Below are 19,476 nucleotides of genomic sequence, written 5' to 3'. Positions count from 1 at the left end.
TCAGTAGCTTTTGCTCAATGATTAGTCTGCCATAACTATCATAATCTTAAGTGGTTTAAGAGTCATTTTAGTTTAATTAATTCTGAAACATTTCCTGAAGCAACATTTCCTAAGTTTGTTGTTGTTATTGTGTGCCGTTGAGTCAGTTCCAACTCACAGTGATACTGTACAGGGTTTTCCAAGAAGGAGCTGGTGGGTTTGAACCACAGCAGCCAGCAGTCCAGTGTTTATCCTACTGAACCACACCAGGACTCCACATTTATTATTATTACTAATAATGATAATTTAATTATTATTAAATGCATTTTTGTTGTTGTTGTTAAGTGCCACTGAGTTGGTTTTGACTTCTAGTGACCCTCTATAGGATTTCCAAGGAGCAGCTGGAGGGTTTGAACTGCCAACCCTGTGGCTCACAGTCCAGTGCTGATCCTATAGCACCAGTGGATTTGGTGGTGGTGGTTATGTGCTGTGAAATCAGTTCTGACTCACAGCAACCTTGCATAAGGTTTCAATGCTGTAGATCTTTACAGGAGCCGAAAGCCTCATCTTTCTCCCACTGAGCGGCTGGTAGAGTTGAACTACTGATCTTGCAGTTAGCAGCTCAGCTCAGAATTCACTACACTATGAGGGCTTGTCAGGTGTTAATAAAACAGCAGCCTTTATAGCATATCTCCCAGAAATGTTGTACATTTAAAATAAATCCTTAGCCCACAGGTATACAAAGCTTACTAGGAATTCAAAGCATCCTTCCTGATAATGTAGCAGATCATTCCACAAAGGTGGCTGGTGACTCAAACTAGGCAGAACCCAGGAATAAAGGTGAAATCCTGCCCTCTATCGACCTATGCTGAAATTTCTAAACGGCCATCTTGACTCACAGAAAATCAGATTTCCCAAAACTCCTATCAGTGGAGAGTTGATAGAGAAAGAATCCCTTTCTACTTCCTTTTTCTCCACAATAAACTGTTCATTGATCAGCAAATTAAACAACTTAATGTGAGTGTATGGTCACAAACATAATAAGATACCACCTACTGAAACCAAGCTTAAAACCAAGCCAAATCAAAACAGTTGCTGCTGAGTACATTTCAACTGATAGCAACCCAACCAGAGTAGAACTGTTTCTTGGGTTTCCAAGGCTGTCATCTTTACTTAGAATGCTCCTTAGAAACAACATGGCAAGACTTACTCTCACATACTTTGGACATGTTATCAGGAGGATCTTGTGCTTGGTAGAGAAAAAGAGCAAGGCCCTTAATGGGATGGACTGACACAGTGGCTGCAATAATTGACTCAAAAACGGCAATGATTGTGAGGATGGTGCAAGACTGGGCAATGCTTTGTTCTGTCATACATACGGTCACTATGAGTTGGAACCAACAGTGCCTAGTCATCTTTTGAGAAGCCTATCACATCTTTCTCCCACAGAGCAGTTGGTGGAGTGCAAGAGCCAACTTAAGAGTAGCTCAGGGCTTCATCACTGCACCACCAGGGCTATTACTTTGTTGTTATTGTTAAGAGCCAGCAAGTCAGTTCCAACTCATAGCAACCCCATTTAGGGTTTCCAAGGAACATCTGGAGGGTTGGCATTGCCAAACTTGTGGTTAGCAGTCCAGTGCTTATCCTACATTGCCACACCAGGAGGAGAATTAACATGAACTAGACTTAGTGTCCAGTTTCACCATCCCAAGTGGTTGTTGGTGAACAAGGACCTGAGAGTCCAAGGCCAGAGGGACTCATGTTGTCAAAGTTGATTCTGACTCATAATGACCCCATGTGCATCAGAATAGAATTATGTTATGTTCCATAGGGTTTTCAAGTGGCTGACTCTTTGGAAGGAGATAGCCAGGTTTTTTTTATAATGTGCTTGAGTGGACTCAAACCACCAACTTTTCAGTTAGCAGCCAAGTATGTTAACCATTTGCACTGCCTTTTCCCCAGTCAACAATCTACAATAAATAAAAGTGTCTCCTTATCATACTCTCAATGACAGGGAAAAGACATGGGTGGTAAAGATCACTGCTTAAGAAGAGTTCATGAAACAATACATTTTTACTCAACTTTGCATTGCACAAAGTTTCTATGTCTGAAAATATGGGTGCACTTTCTGAGATTATTGCTTGAGGGTTCAGACTTATCTGTGTATTATTGGCATACGAACTTTCAGTTCACTTTTCCAACTAAATTTTATACAAGGAAAGGACCTAGTGCTGTATTTCAGATGATCCTGATGCAATTGAAAGATAACAGTCACTGCTAAATGTCTACTACCTAGATCAACATTTGCCTAACAACAATAGCAAAAAACAAAACTATTCTGACTCATGGTTAGTCCATGTTTGTCAGAGTAGAACTTTGTTCCATAAGGTTTTCAATAGCTATAATCCTTTGGAAATAGACCACCTGGCCTTTTTTTCAGAGTTGCTTCTCATTTAAAGTACCAACCTTTCAGTCCATAGCATAACTCTTAACCAGTTTTGCTACCTGGGACTCTGTTACTTGCTTTTTGTTGTTGTAAAGTGTCATCAACTCGGTTCCGACTCATAGTGACCCTTTATAGGGTTTCCAAGGAGTAGCTGGTGGGTTTGAACGAATGACCATATGGTTCACAGTCCAGTGCTGATCCTACAGCACCACACCAGGAGTCTAAAACTTGCTTAGAGCTAATGAATTTCTTTACATAAAAGCTAGTTATTACAAACTATAAAATCTTTTCCTTTTCTCTCATCTTTTTTCTTTACAACTTAATATGTAAATGACCATCCATTCACTTACACATAACCACCTTTTTCACAAAACTTTTGCTTTAGGAATTTCTCCTAAATGTGGTATGTCTTTTTTTTTGAGCATGTAGAGAAAGTTACTAAATGAAAAGGATGAGAAACACATGTTCTAGAATGGATTTACTCTGGTGCTACTAAAGAGTATCATGCATGCTTTTTTCCTTTATTGACTAAATTGAATACACAGAAATCAATGTTTATAAAACATTCATAGAAAGCAAGTTAATTTCAAAGTAGTGCAGCTGCAAAGGCAGCAGTTCAAAACCACCAACCGCTCCTCAAGAGAAAGATTTACAGCCTTGGAAAACCTATACAGGGTTGTTATGAGTCGGAAACTGACTTGATGACACAGCAGCAGCAATAGCAACTCTGCAGCTGAAGGTGTCTTTTCTAACACAAATGATTTTCATTCATTTAGTGACAAGCAGATCAATAAACACGGTGGTTAAGAATGCAGGATTAAAACAAATCCCAGTTCTACTATTTTCTAACCAATGTAACCTTGGACATAGTAATTAAAAAATTTTGCTAAAGCCTCATTTTCCTCAACTATAAAATGGAGATAAAACATAGGGTTGTAAGAATTAATTGAAATTATGCTTGAAAATCACAATCATTCTACACAGTCTATTTTTTGTAGATGTTTACCGTTTGGTTTGATGAAGATTCTCATATCGTGGTGGGAGTTATTGCCACTTCAGAAAAATCTTACTTTTAGATGTGGTTTGGGTAATATCAAATAAGATTTACCATTAGTGAATATCAACATGTAAACAAAAATATGTATATATTCCTATAATTCAAATTTATTTTTAGTAAAAATTTATACCACAAGTATGGATAACAAATATCACATTTTCCTAAATCTAACCCAAAACTTGTGCAAACATACTAAAACAGAAAGTCTTTTATTTTGATCTAATTTATAGGTTTTACTTTTAACTTATAAAGGGGAAACAAAAGCATACATGTTTAGTTTCCATCACATCCACAAAAGGCAAATCTTCCCTGGGATCTTAATGATGTTATAAAATGGGAAACTGACAATTATACCAAACTGTTTCTACTGGCACTACTGGATAGTCTATATTAAGACTCCCTTTTGTTTGAGATATGTGACATAGTATTCCTAAGCATACACACCATACAAGCACCTTTTAAAATTATATTCCATTACGATACTCCTTTGTCCTCAGTCTGATAGGAATATGAAATTCTTATTCTTGACATACTTTCTGTTTGTTTTAAAGTAACCACAGCTGAGTGAACTGGGGGTCAATGAAGCAGTCACTAAACTCTGGTACAACACACAATCTTTCCTCTTTCTCTTACAGACAACTTTTGAGGGAAGAGAACTCAGGCAAGCCATGCCAGCAACACTAAGTAATTTTACATAATCCACAGATCATGTGTATGAAGTTACAGACACGTAGTCTACTTTTCTTACCTTTTACCCAAAGTTTCAACTATGGTAGACTTTATAACAAATGCTTTTATAATGTTATTTAGCACTATCACATATGAATATAGAAGTGGCTTGACACGAGACATATGTAGACTCCATTTACATATCATGGAATCCTGGCATGGTACTATAGGATAAGCATAAAACACAAGGTTTGAAACATAAAGTTGGCAGTTTAAATCCACCAGTTACTCCTCAAAAACCCCATACAAGGTCGCTATGAGTTTGAATTGACTCAAAGGCACTTTGACAACAATTTACATTTCAGCATGTTTTTGAAAAATTGTGTAAATAGAATCCTAGTTCAAAGCAGTAAAGAAGTAGGAAGATGGCTGTATATTAAACACAGGTACAAAAATCTTCTGTAGTCAAATTGTAAATTGCCCAGGGTTTATATTTTGGAAGTTTGCATTATTCTAAACAAAATTTCCCTAAATGAGCATGGCTATTAATTTAGAGAAAAAAAATTCGGTACATTTTTACATGCAGGAAATGAAATCAATTTCCCACTCATTTTATCACTAGAAAGCAAGCTAATGTGAAGACTTTAACAGGGTCATAAGAGCCATTCATTTCTAGATTTAAAAAGAAGAAAACCACATTAAATGTTATCCATATATTTTTGCTTGATAATTATTTTGCACTACCTTAATTTCTCACAGAAATTATAGCTAATAATCCCACAGGATTATTATGGCGGGCAATAATCCTTTCGCTCCCATAAAAATCAAGAACCATCCAAACTGTTCTATAGATCTTAAGGAAGTTTGAGGGGCTACAGCAGAAGTTCTCCAATTCTGTGCTTATTTCACGTATCTCCACCTAGGATTTAGAATTACTAATTCTATCCAACAGTCACTGAACACTTATTGGCTAAGGCACTAAGCAGCTGAAGTGCAATAACAGAAGTACAAACAAAATCAAGTCAGAGTCCATAAACATGAGGAACGTTAATTTTAAGGTCATGTAATTTTTGGACTGGAAGGTCCCAGAGAAAGGAGACAAACCCTCTAGGGTCCCAGAAGAATTGAAGTTCCCGAAAGATGGACCAAAGCATTCACCGGTCGGTCAGTAGCAGAGGCAGGGCTAGAATCCAAGTGTCTACTACCTAAAGATGCTATTACCTAAAGACTGGACCGCACCAAGGGAAGGAGCGGCCAGAGCCAGCGCCCCGGCGCCCGCCTAGGCGCGCGGCACTGCACTTGCAGGCAGAGGCGGTGCGGGCGGCGCGCGCAGCAGCTCGGAGCGTGGGAATGGTAGCCTCGAGTAAGTTGAGGCAGGGAAGGGGATGAAGGGTGTGAAGGGCACGGGAGTACAGAAAACACGGAAAGGGGCCTAGCTCTCACCCTTGTCGCACGCCAGCAAGAAAAGCTTCTCATTCAGGGTATTCTCCTCCTTCACCTCCCGCACATCCTTCAGCGCCATCACCTCGTTCGGGGACGAAGAGGATGGGGAAGAAGGCAGGGAGGAGGAGGAGACGCCCGAGAGGTCCGTGCTCGGGTACAAGGCCGCCATCATCGCGGCCCATGATGGGGGCAGGCCAGGGGACGGAGGCGGGGCCCCCACCGGTCCCGACCCCGACTCCAGCCCCGCCCCACGGCTGGAAAAGGGATGAGTCGTTCCCACAGCCGCCTCGGAGTGCGGCCCGTTGGCCCCGAAGACTGTCGTCTCCCCTTGGAGCCAGCACTCGCCCTCCACTGACAGCCCCAGGTTGGTGGCGGCGCATGCGCGACCCCGGGGCCAGCGCCCCCTTCCCAGGCGCCGGCGCCCCGGCCGAGCCGGTCCGCGCCCGTCAGGGGACGACAGAGTGGCGCGTGCCAGGGCGACAGTGGAGCGCGGGGCCGTGCCAAGAGCCGTAGGGGCCGCGCAGGGGCGGCCCGGCCCAAAAGGGGGATAAGGGATCCGTGGGAGAAGAGCTCCGAGGGGCGCTTCTGCGCACGTCGGGCTCCGGGGCCGTGGAGCAGCAGACCGAGATACACCCGAGAAGATAGATGTTCGCGGCTCTCTCTTCACGTCATCCTGCGCTCTGCGATAGCGACGACACGGAGGAGGGGCCTGCGGCGAGGTAGAGCTCCAGGGCGAGTGGCTCGAGGGCGGGCGGGGCCTGGGGCGGGGCGGGGTGTCAGGATGCCCCACCTACTCCCCTGCGCTCCTGCCGCCGCCTGCTGTTTTCTGAAGAGGAGCTGAACGCTTCCTTCACCTTAACACACAGAAGTTGCTGGTTTAAGACGATATCCCCTACGTCTTTTGATGCACATAAATTAAACCTTAAGCGGTATACTAATTGAGTCTCTGATGACTTAACCTTTCATCGAAACTCCTTTTGCCCCATGCAAAACCATTTCATATCCGGTGTACACTTGCTAAAACAAAAAGGCGAGAAACCCCATGTGTATATTGACATCCAGCTATCTCCGTTATTTCTAAAGGCTGTATTTTTCTAACAACACTTAATGATCTGAAATTGCCACATAATTCCAGATGTCACACATTTATTCTATTAATTCAAGTGTACCAACTCTCATCCCTTTTCAAGTGTACAAACTTGAAACCAATAGAAAAGCATATTTTGGGGACCTACTCTTCACAATCCTTCAGTGGTTTTCTTGTTCATCTTTACAATTTCATCTTAAAAGACAGCTATGTATGCAAAAGCTGACTACAGCTCAATTTATTCCTTCAGTAATTTTTTAATCAAGCTTTTATTTAAAGCAGATTGACCATTTGATGAGGGGTCTCCAAAAAGTTCGAGAAAACATGGAATTAAGATATTATTTTTTTCACAAACTTTTTGAAGCCCCCTCGCAGTTCAAGCGTAACAACGATTGTGAGATTGGTGCAGGATGGGGCAATGTTTCGTTCTGTTGTGCATAAAGTTTGCTATGAGTCTAACTGACTTAATAGCACCTGACAACAATGTAGAATACTCCTGTTGTTTTGCACCTTAAAAAGCTAGAGGGAAAGCTGGCAATTGCATCTCTTGAATAATCCCTATTACTTCCTCCAACCAACGTTACCAAAATCTTAATTGCACCCTAAGATTTTATATTTTAAGCCAATACACAATTTTACTTCAGCATGGGCTATTTTTGAAGGGAATGCTTACTCTGGGTACCTGGGTAGCACAAATGGTTAAGCACTCAATTACTAACAAACAGGTTAACAGTTCCAGAGACTACTTGGAAGTAAGGCTACTTGGAAGCCCTCTGGAGCAGTTCTACTCTGCACACATGGGGTCGCTATGACTTGGAATCCACTTGATGGCAACTAATCATTTCCAACTCTATTCGCGTTGATTTCTTTCATTCCTGTCAACACTGTTGGCCCCAAAGTACTTTATATGTTTCTTACCAAGATCTTCTTTAGGTCTTCTCTAAGAGGCCTTAGCTAGCAGACACAAACACTACTCACCTTTCCTGACATCTTTATGTATATGCTACAAAATAGTTGACTATCTACTGTATCTTTTAGTTGATTTGTCTTGTTTATGGTAGTGGTGATGGTGGTAGTATACCATGGAGTTGGTTCTGACTCCTAGCGATTCTGTCTGTATAGAGTTTCTGAGGCTGTAAATCCTCATGGGAACAGAAAGCCTCATCTTTCTCCCGAAGAACGCCTGGTGGTTTCAAACTGCTGACCTTGAGGTTAGCAGCCCAACTCATAACCACTACACTACCAGAGCTCTTGTATAGTAAATCCTAAATCTTCATTCTATAATGCTTAATACAGTTACAAGTTTGTGGAATGTCTAGACAAGTTTTCTGTTAGATTTTTGGCCAGAGAACAATTTATGTGTCTGTTATTTTGACACTGCCCAGGATCAGGCAGTGTTTCGTTCTGCTGTGCATAAGGTCGCTATGAGTCAGTACCGACTCAATGGCACCTCACAACAATAACAATTGTTGTTGCACACCTTTCAGTCGATTATGACTGATAGCAACCTTTCATTTAGAAACTGATCCAAGTCTTATAGGAGTCCTCTGAAATACTGCTGTTGTCTTGCACCCTAAAAAGCTTTTACATGAATTGGGATTAGTAATGCCAAAAAATTTTTAGTCAATAGAAGAAAAATTCTAATCTCTATTCATCCATAAGTTCTAAAATATTTTAGTATAAATATTACCAAATATATGGGTTCCAAAGGATGCACTTCACTTCTGCCTCTTCTTCCTTGATGTTAGTGAGATGGCCCCTCCTGCTTCCAAGTTTTTACAATTAACCTTATTAACAGAATCATGTAATCCATTAGCATCTGCTCCCATAAAGATTTACAGCCTCGGAAACCCTATATAGGGTTGGTAAGAGTTGGAATCAACTTGATGGCAGTGGGTTTGGTCTATATATGTATATATATTTGATGTGGGAGAGGGGAGGCTGGCTTCAAAATATGGAAATAAAATATGGCTCAAAAAATGAGAAAAAGTAAAATAAAATATAGAATTCACTTTAATATGATGTTTCTGGGCTTAAGTTATTGGTTCCTTTTCAAGAGGATGCCCACGACCGGATTAATTTCCAAAGTTTGGGGGAATTCCAACCTACTTTAGTAGATAATCCTAGGAGGCTTGCCCAAGTATTTGGAGCATTCTTCCTTTAAAGTAAACCAATGTTGCAATTGCATCCTGTTTTTCAGGGTTTTTTTTTTCGTTTTTTTTCGTTTTTTTTTTTTTTTATCTATTCCAGTCTTTATCCAGTATAACCAATTGCCATGAAGTTGATTTCAACTCATAGTGATCCTTTAGGACAAAGTAGAACTGCTCCATAGGGTACCCAAGGCTGTAAATGTTTATGAAAGAAGACTGCCACACTTTCTCCTGTGAAAGAAAGTTTGTGGGTTTAAACTGCCAGCCTTTTGGCCAGCAGTGAAGTGTTTTAACCACTGTTCTACCGGGAGTCCTTTTATCTAGTATTATTGTTGTTAAGTACTGTTGAGTCAGTTCCTAACCCATAGTGATCCTGTATTGGGTTTCCGAGGAGTCGCTGGTGAACTTCAACTGCCAACCTTATGAATTTGAACTGACAAGCTGCTGGTGCACTTGACTGCAACCGACTTTGCAGTCCAGTGCATTAACCCACAGCACCACACCAGGACTCCTTTATCCAATATAAACTGGAATATTTTAACATCAGCTGCTCCTTGGAATCCCTATACAGGGTCTCTATGAGTCAGAACTTACTCCATGGCACTTAACAACAGCAATATGATCTGTGGGAGTCCTGGTATGGCACTGTAGGATAAGCCCTGAAGTGATAAACAACAAAAGACTGGCAGTTCAAACCTACCGGCCACTACTCAGAAACCTTATGCAAGGTTGCTAGGAGCCAGAGCCAACTCTGTGGCACTTAACAACAATATCTGTTAAAAATTTAAAGGTCAGTGATCACCCATTATATGGATTTAGCATCTGTGATATGGAGACCAACGGTAGAGTTGTGATGAACAATTGCATGCAAGGTCCAGGAGCAGTACCTGAAGCATCTCACCCAAACTGCATGTACAAGAGAAGAGCAGTCACAACCCAATCGCAGAAGAGAAAATACAGATTCGGATCTATTCCTACAAGTAGAACAGAATCCCTCCCTCACTATTCTTGGGTGACATTTACTATTTCTTTCCTTAACTTGTCCACAAGAGTCTTCCTGCCTTTACACTTCTTCCCTCTACTAAACACTCACCTAGCTCCTCCTCCCTCATCCTTCAGAGCTCTGTCCAAATACACAACCTTAGGGAAATCTTCCCTTCCACCCACTTTCCAAGTTAGTCTCTATCACATTCTCCTGTTTGATTTCTTTCACTGCATTGACTACTGCCTGAAATTCTTATATGTTTATCTTCTACCTCCCCTCCATTAGGATATAAAATTCATGAGGTCAGGAGACTTGGTATTTTCCTCCAATGTCTAGCATAATACCTGGCTCATAACAGACAGTAAATTTTTGCTCATGAATGAATTCATTCACTTAAATTATTTTAGCATGAACTAAATTTGTAGTCCTTATTGTTGCTCTTTTCTTTACTAAAATTCTGCACATGAAAGAACTACTTCATCACCAAAGAAATGAATGATCTAATAGAATTGTTTTAATTAACGTAGGAACTGTTCTTCATTTTCTGGAAAACAGACTTATACTAGACTAATTTTCAAGCTTGTCTATTATTAAATAAAATAAATACTGAAACATTTCTACATACACAGTATTTTTATTAAATATACTTTGTGCATTTTTATTAAACATACTTTGTGAGAAAAGAACACTAAATGTTGTATTTCATGTAAATCAGGTGACTAAAGGAATATGATGAAAATAAATCAAAGGAAGGAACACAATTTAAATAATTTCATAAAAGAGAAAGAACACAGCTAAATCTTCATACAAGAAAACAATCATCAAAATATAAAAGGGAAGGAAATCTCTCCTGTAGAAGAATATTATTTCAAAATTCTACATGTTGATCATTTTATTAAAAAAATTCTGTTCTAAATGTAAGAGCAGTCTCACTCCTACCAACATGTATGTTTTAAGCAATAGCAGGAGGAGGGTTGAGAAAACTTATTCACACTGAGATCTAACTGACAGCATCTTGGTTGCACAACTGTATAAGCTCACTGGTGGTGCAAGATGAAAGAAGGTCTGCTGCAAAAACTTTGGACAAAAACCTATCTGAAGCTTTAGCTAATCCCAGGTCACACAAACATAAGCAGCTAACCCTGACAACTGAAGAAGGCTTTAGAAAAAACATGTAAAAACATACCATACGTTGAATTTTAACTTTGTGTTACTTTCTTCTAATGATATTCAGTGGGCATATTCTAAATTATGTAGGACCAAAACTAAGAAGTATAATATGAAGCTAATAGTGCCAACATGCCTTGAGTATGTTGGCTACAAATATTTGGAAGGAGCCAGTTGAAAATTAACTATATGCATGTTCAAAATGAATATTGCTGAAAGAAATCTTCATGTACCATATATCCACAAACTGGAAAGTGCTACACACACATATATTGGGGGCACAATAAATACTTGTACTTGGCTGATTAACCAATTATACATACTGTTCAAGAAGATTTGGGTAATTCGGGTGCAATACACACACACATATATATACATGTACACATATTTTTCTAATGATATTCTATCAACAAATATATGCTGCATGTCATAATCAAAGCTTTGTAACCAAACTAGCATATGTAAACTATATCAATGCAATGAAAAGTAAGTTTTTAATAAAAAGCTTCTTCTACTTATATAAGAGAGTAAACCTTGGATTTTCTTCAATAGTTCTCTATGTAAAAAAGTTTAGTATTAAGCAACAGTACCTGTCACTTTAAAATTTTAGACAATGTAGAAATTTTCAGAAAAATCAAATTTTTAGACGACTTTTTGTATTTGGAGGGAAAAAATGGAAAGATTGAACTGGATTATGACTATGATCAAAATGATCATATGATCAAAATTAAATTATACACACAAAAAAATCAAAACACATTTCACAACAGAACTTCAAAAAGATTTTTGTATTGATCTTGTTTGAACCATGTAAAAGAACGAATTAGCCTTGTTTTAATGAGACTTTCAGGGAAAAGAATTTAATCATGCTAATGAGTATACTCTAGTATCAGTGTTAATCAGTAAATTGTGTTATTCAAAAAGGTTAACAAATTCTAACTAGTATGAACAGGATACTAAATTTAATTATTGAATATATATATCTATTTTTGAGCATACAAATAATCTCTGGTTATATATCTACTACATTTCAGAATTATGTAAACTGTGAGACATTCAATATGTTCAGTGTGGCAGAAAATCTTATCAAAAGTTGCATTATTTTATTCTGTTCAGTCCTTTTCCCATTAAACATGCAAACACCGTCATAACCATCTTTGGTTTCACTTCTACTAGGTCATCAGGTAGTGCATATATCCGGGCACCGATCTTTCGAGCAACCGAAATGGCATATCTTTAAAAGAAAAGAAAAATATTTTGGTATATGTCATCTCCTATGTTTTAACAAAATAATAATATATTTCAATGCATAAGACTGACTTTACAAGAAGGTTAAGTTGTGAGTCTTAAGTCCTATTTCCCATAAAAGTTGTAAATGTAAGTTGTAGAATGTAAGTTTTATGAACATTAAATAACCTTTTCAGCAGGGACTTTGCTGAAGAATGACTGTGCTCTCATATAAACCATCAGGACTTACTTAGCATTATTCAGCTTGTCCTCATCAGAAAAGTCTCCTCTTTTGATCATTTCTTGACGAACTGCATTAGGAGCAATGGCATCTATTAAATCTAGGACAGGTAAACTAGTGCTAATAGACTTGTCCTAGAAAAAAAGAACAGATAAACATCTTTGTAAATATCAAATTGTGATGGTCAAAGTCATAAAATTGAAAGTGATTTATAATTTTACTTTGTAACTATTTTACAGTTTCGCAACCAGCACAGAAACACATCACAGACCATTTAAAATGCTCATTCCATTCAACTGCTATGTAGTGTAGAAAATTTTAACTCTATCTGAATGTTTTGTGAATGTGGCAATTTCTAAAGTATGCTATTTGTATAGTATATACAATATTGTATATTATAAAAAACAAATAACTTTTGAAAGAGAATTGTTGTTTGGTGCCTTAGAACCAGTTCTGACTCATAGCAATTCTATGCACACAGAACAAAACACTGCCTGGTCCTGAATCATCCCCACAAGTGTTATGTGTGAAACCATTGTTGCTGACACCCTGTCATACATCCCTGGGGGTCTTCCTTGTTTTCACTGACCCTCCACTTAACCAAGCATGATATCCTTCTGGGTTTATAAATTGTAGAAATACTCTATTTCTTAGACAGTAAATTGCTAAGCTTTCACTTAATACTTTTTAGAAAGAAAATGAAAGTAATGGTGCAAAGGAACTAATATTTACAAAATCTTGTTGTCGTGCATGTTTTAACTTGTTTAATCCTAATGGTCTGCTAATAAAGAAATTATAATCCCTCTCCTTAGAAATAAAGGACATGAAGTTCAGAGCGCTCAATTGACTTGTTCACACAGCTAGTAAGTACAGAGCCAGTATTTGAAGTCATGAGCCTTTTGACTTTATTTTTGAAGTTACCTCCAAGGTGAACTAAAAATGAACAAAGAGTGAAGGACAGAGCATTGCATTTGAAGTCAGAAACCTGGGTCTAAATTGATTCTACCACTTACTAATACTAGAACAAATTACGTGCTATCTCTCTCAGCTTGAATAGTAGTCACTGTTGCTTGCCTAACCAGTATCCAACCACTCCCTAATTGTTTCTCAATGAATCAGAGCCCATATTTTTGCTTTGTATCCATACCTCCATCATACATGGACATATGCTTTGAGTAAAGCCACTGCCATCCACAACTCCAGGGATTAACGTGAATTAGTCTAGCTGTGCTTCTTAAAGGAGGTGGTATCACAGTCAAGGGGAAGGGGCTAGGCTAATAAGTGTACTCTTTTTATAGCTCAAGTAAATATATAGTACATAAACAGATATATATGTCATCAATGACAGTAAAATTTCATGGAAAAGCAATCAGGAAAACTATGTCTAAAAAAGGTTCGTTAGTGGGGAAATAATGGGGGGGGGGGGGCGGGAAGCGCTTAAAAACACTGGTCTAAGCCAAATAGAATAATTCAGCCCTGTGCGACAGTGATTTAATTGGCGCCTAATCTAATGGACTCTTGGTATGGCACTGTAGGATAAGCACTGGACTGCAAACCACAGGGTCAGTGCTTCAAACCTACCAGCTGTTCCTCAGAAACCCTATAAAGGGTCACTATGAGGCAGAATCGACTCAATGGCACCTAATAACAATCTAATGTGAGGTCCTTGTTATTCAGGAAAACTAACAGCTAAGAAAAGCCTGCTCTCCTATAGGTGAATGAGACAGGATGAAACCTCTGTCATAACCACCATCTGTCCTATGACCAAGAGGAGAACTAGCTTTAGGATGAAGTTAGCATTTAAAGATGCCAAAGATACAGATGAAAGGGACCTGAGTCTGAATGACATTTGTGAATTATCAGCCCAACCAATGCTGAAATCTATTTGATTTCTTGGGATTTCTAAACTGGAGTTATCTTTCCTTTTTTTAAAATGGTATCTTTCCTTTTGGTTAAAGTTATTTCAATTAGGTTTTTGTTAATTGAGGCCACAAAGACCCTTTCCTTATCTCTAAAATGGGAATGTCACAGGATTATTGGGAATATTAAGATAATATAGGCGAAAGAACTTAGTACAGTTCCTAGCCAAATGGAGGTTTTTATTAAATGATAAACCAACTTGAAGTCAGTGATGAAGATTTTTTTTGCCATGATCTAGGAGTGGCTTATGTTTTACCAATTTTAGATAAATGTTGTACGTGTGTCATCAGTTCATTTTATGAAACAGGTCTTTGCTAGGGGTAGCAGAATTAGAGTCCTTCACGCTACCTGAGCTAGTCTTTTGTCCATGCTCTCTATTCCTGGAAAATCCTTACAACTAGTTCTTCAAAACTTAGTCTGCAGACCACCTAAATGAGGGTCACCTGGAGTGCTATTAAAAGTGTGTATTTGGTCCTATTCTCGGGTTAATGAATCCGATTATCTGGGATGGGGATGGGAGTCTACATTTTTAATAAGCTTTCCAGGTTATACTTTCTAAAACCATGCATGTTTTTCATTCTAGAACTTAATATTTCTATGGACTTTTCTATACAATTATTCAAAAAATACAAGTAGCATGTTTAACTGTGCCCTATTATAATTATCTATTTATGTATTTTAAATAGTTCTTCATTTAGATTTAGAAAAATATGTTAAAGATTACATTAGCTCCTGTTTCAAAAAAAAATAAAGGACCTACCTCCTCTGATTTGCACATTTTCACTGAGAAATATTTGACTTTTGCAAAGATGGCAGGGGTTACAGCGGAAGTGCTTAGATATACAAAAGTATTTTCATCATTTGTTTTATTTTTCTTAAGCTTTATTGTTGTTAAGTGCCCTCAAGTTGGTTGCAACTCATAGTGACCCTGTATATAGTTTTCAAGGAGCAGCTAGTGGGTTTGAACCACAAACCTTGTGATTAGCAGTTCAGTGCTTATCCTACAAAGCCACACCAGGATTTCTTTAAGCTTATCCTAAAGAAATTACTTGAGCAAAAAGAATTTCTAGAACCTTAATGAGAATCAACATAAGAGTCTGGTTTGATTTTCAAGATAATGAACTTTACCACCTCTTTCCCTTGATTTGACATACATTAATATTAATCCTATTATTCTTCCTACCATTTTTTAAAAGAAAAGTGGGGAAAGACTCAACATACATAATGACAATACCAAAAGTCTAGTAAGCTGTTGCCATCAAGTGGTTCTAACTCATAGCAATCCTATAAGCGCTTCCAAGGCTGTAAATCTTTACAGAACCAGACTGCCACATCTTTCTCCCACAAAGCAGCTGGTGGGTTGGGGAGTCAAACAACCAGCATTTTGGTTAGCTGACTACTTTAATCTCTGTGCCACTAGGACTCAATAATCTAGTTGTTGTTAAGTTCCATCGAGTCGATTCTGACCCATAGCGACCCTGTATAGGGTTTCCAAGGAGAAGCTGGTGAGCTTGAACCACCGACCGTTGCAGTTCAAACAACTTTGCAGTCTGACGCATTAGTCCACAGCACCACACCAGGACTCCCAATAATCTAGTAAGCCCCATTTATTGGGCCTTTAATATGTACCAGGCTCTGTTAAGCTATTTGTTTGTTAATTTATTTCATCTTCCATCATTAGTATCTAATGCATCAAATCTGTTCTTGAGATAGTCTCTAAATTCAGGGGGAATACACTTAAGGTGGTGCGGTGCTGTAGGATAAGCAATGGACTGCTAACCACAAGGACAGTGGTTCAAACAACCAGCTGCTCCTCAGAAACCCCATACAAGGTCACTATGAGTCAGAACCGACTCAGTGGCAGTCAACAACAATGACCTATTTTGGCCCTTGTGGATTTGTTTTAATTTTCTTCAGCTTCAGCCTGAGCTTGCATCAAGTAATTGATGGTCTGTTCCACAGACAGCCCCTGATCTTGTTTGAGTTGATGATATTGAGTTTCTTCCATCGTTTCTTTCCTAGTATGAAGTCCTGGTACAAGGTTGGTGGTTCAAGCTGCTCCTTGGAAACCTTATACAGGGTTGCTATGAGTTGGAACTGACTCAATGGCAGTTAATAACAACAATATATATATATATATATATCTTTATGCATTTCATTCCATTTTTGAGACAACTTCCAGTTTTCCTAGATTCATACTTTGTACTTCCATGTTCCAATTATCAATGGATGTTTGCAGTTGTTTTTGCTAATTTTTAGTTGTGCCCCATCAGCAAATGAAGGTCCCAAATGCTTTGCTCCATCATTATGATCAACTTTACTTTGAGAAGGCAGTTCTTCCCCAGTGGTATTTTGAGTGCCTTCCAACCTCAGGGGATCTTTCAGCACTATCTCCAACAGTATTCTGCTGCTATTCATAATGTTTTCATCTTCCAGTATTGTATCTGACAAAGTTCCACTGCTACTCCTTCCTAATCTTAGTCTGGAAACGCCACTGAAATCTGTCCACTGTTGACCCTGTTGGTATTTAAAATACCAGTGGCATAGCTTCCGTCATCACAGAAATACACAAATCACCACAGTATGACAAACTAACAGAGGAGAGGAAAGTTTAGTAAATGCCTGGCATTTAACGATTTAATCTATAAAACCTACCTTTATTCAAGATCAACCCTTTACTAGTTTTGTTTTTTTATCTACTCGAACATTTTCCCCATCTATACGTCTCAAACCTTTTCCCCATCTATACATAAATGCCACATTCTCAATTCACTCTTCATTGACCATTCAGTTGGAAATGATCAGTTAGACTATCCCATCATTAGCTGTATTACTTATTTAGATTTTATCATTTGCTCTGTAACATTGTTTGTTATCTATTCACAAGGAAAATCAAACTAAAGAGAGTACAATTTTACTTAGTTCCAAGGAGGTCAAATTTCTTACACGTTGACCCAGCCTGTATCTTGTACTACATCCCTTAGGGACTATCCTCTCTAGACAAATATTTCTCAGAGTCTCTCAGACTTACTGTCTCAGTTATCTAGTACCATTATATAACAGAAATAGCATAACTGAGTGACTTTAACAAACAGGAATTAATTATGTCAGAGTTTACTACACTGGAAGTCCAAATTCAGTGTCAGTTCTAGGGCATTGTCCTTGTCTCTTTAAGCCTCTGCTACTGAGGAATCATCATGTGTCTTGGCTCCATGTCTCATCCACCATCTCTGCTTTTCTGGCTTACTTGTTTAATCTTTTTTTATATCTCAAAAGATGCACCATACACTAATTCCGTTTCATTCACTAACAAAGACAACCCATTTCTAAGTGAGATTATAGCCACAGACATAGAGTTTAGGATTTACAGCACATATTTTAGGGGGACACAATTCAATCTATAACACTTGCCCTTATTCAAGATTGACCCTTCTTCTTATGCAAACCTCTACCTATCTATACTTAACTCATATCCAACATTCTCAATTCACTCTTCATTGACCATTCAGTTGGAAATGATCAGTTAAACTTCTTGAACCACAGGGCCGATGGTTCAAGCTCACCAGCCACTCCTTGGTAACCCTATACAGGGTCGCTATGAGTCAGACACAACTCAACAACACTAACAACAACAGCATGATAGTATTAGCTATATTACTTATTTGGATTTTATCATTTGCTCTATAGTATTGTTTGTTATCTTTTTCGTTTTTGCTTTCAAATGCTGAGGGCCAAGTCAATTTTTTATACTTTCTTTTTCTTTTCCTAGGAAAGTTACTAATATAAAAAAATATTGATTAGTTCCTAAATATTTTCACATTTTATTTGATTTCATGATATGCTTACTATGTTTAATTAATATATGCATATAATTTTAATAATAATTATAAAGAGTACATTTCAATCAGAGAATTTTATAAGTCCCACCCCTGTTTTATAGCTGAAAAATAGAGAAAAATCACAGTCTGAAAATTACTTGTAAAAAATTAAACAGACAACAAAAACAACTCAATGTTATCTCCTTCCAAGATAGAAAAAGAAAAAGAGCACTTGACCTAGGGCTCAGACTCAGGCAGTATCTCTACCAACACCCTAATCCTTAGGATAGCTGAGTGTTCCACCTCTTTGTAGCTTTTTATCTCACTACGATGATGTAGTTCACTGTTTTTCAAAAATACAAATCAATTGCTGGTTTTTCACATATAATATAATCACACAAAGGCTCACTGAATCAATCTGTACAAGCAGACATGCTTATTTGTAGCTGACATCAGTTTGCATGCAAAAGCAAAACACAATGGAAATGCATGAAAATTAGTGGGTATGTATGTGCAGGTTACATTTTGAGTGTTTTATGAATCATCCACAAATGCTCGAAAGTGAGTGTTAAGTGCCATTATGAAGCCAGATGACAAGATTTTTTTTTTTTTCCTACCAGTTTTCTCAATTCCCACTTGAATCAGTTTGGCTGGCTCTGTTATGCCTTGGAAATGATGTCAATACAATTCTGAGACTGCTGCTAGGGAGTACAAAACATTATAGGTCCTATATAAACAATGACTTCTTATCTTTTGCATCTACAATTGGATTCTTTTAGCTCTATTTATTTTCTTAAGATTAGATTATCAGATTTGATACTATTAATCTGTGTTTACCAAAAATAAACAACCAATCAAAAATATAAGAATTTAAACAGAGTGTTTGGGGGTCATACATACCAAATAATCAGTTAGCATAAACTACTAAATTGTGAAGTGCTGAGATAAACATTAATGTATTTCCGAACCTACACCAATGTAATGCCCAATAAGAATTCTTTTCTGAACTTAAGTTTCTTACAAAAAAATTTTTTAAATGATCATCTGATTACCTTGAAGCTGGTGATAGAAGTTTTTTTGTTTGCACTTTTAAGAGTCTGATTGACCCATTTAATAATAATTTCATCATTTACTTTTTCACCCTCTCCAAGATCTGATAACACATTCAATGTATACCTGCAACAGAAAGGTACATACTTGAGATTGAAACAGGTGAAATTTGCTCTTGTATCACTTATGTTAGTACTTACATAAATATTTCAGATCTACTTCAGTTCTGATAGATAT

General features: G+C 38.0%; 2 protein-coding genes across 2 annotated transcripts in view; both read right to left on the bottom strand.

The window, feature by feature from the left end:
* Positions 1–5,808, bottom strand: part of TRPC1 (transient receptor potential cation channel, subfamily C, member 1) — a 112,851-nt gene extending 107,043 nt beyond the window's left edge. The window contains exon 1 of the mRNA XM_006869858.1: positions 5,595–5,808. Coding sequence (XP_006869920.1) covers positions 5,595–5,766 — 172 coding nt within the window. The 5' untranslated portion in view covers positions 5,767–5,808. The remainder of the gene's footprint in view (positions 1–5,594) is intronic.
* A 6,221-nt stretch (positions 5,809–12,029) lies between these two features.
* The window catches only part of PLS1 (plastin 1), a 76,013-nt gene continuing 68,566 nt past the window's right edge, over positions 12,030–19,476 (bottom strand). Inside the window, exons 13-15 of the mRNA XM_006869857.1 lie at positions 19,242–19,365; positions 12,461–12,585; positions 12,030–12,217 (exon numbers count right to left, since the gene is read on the bottom strand). Coding sequence (XP_006869919.1) covers positions 12,082–12,217; positions 12,461–12,585; positions 19,242–19,365 — 385 coding nt within the window. The 3' untranslated portion in view covers positions 12,030–12,081. The remainder of the gene's footprint in view (positions 12,218–12,460; positions 12,586–19,241; positions 19,366–19,476) is intronic.

Source organism: Chrysochloris asiatica, unplaced genomic scaffold (assembly GCF_000296735.1).
Source record: "Chrysochloris asiatica unplaced genomic scaffold, ChrAsi1.0 scaffold00136, whole genome shotgun sequence".
In the NCBI taxonomy this organism is placed as follows: domain Eukaryota; kingdom Metazoa; phylum Chordata; class Mammalia; order Afrosoricida; family Chrysochloridae; genus Chrysochloris; species Chrysochloris asiatica.
Note: the sequence above shows the minus strand (reverse complement) of the source record. Positions and strands in the feature narration are given on the sequence as shown.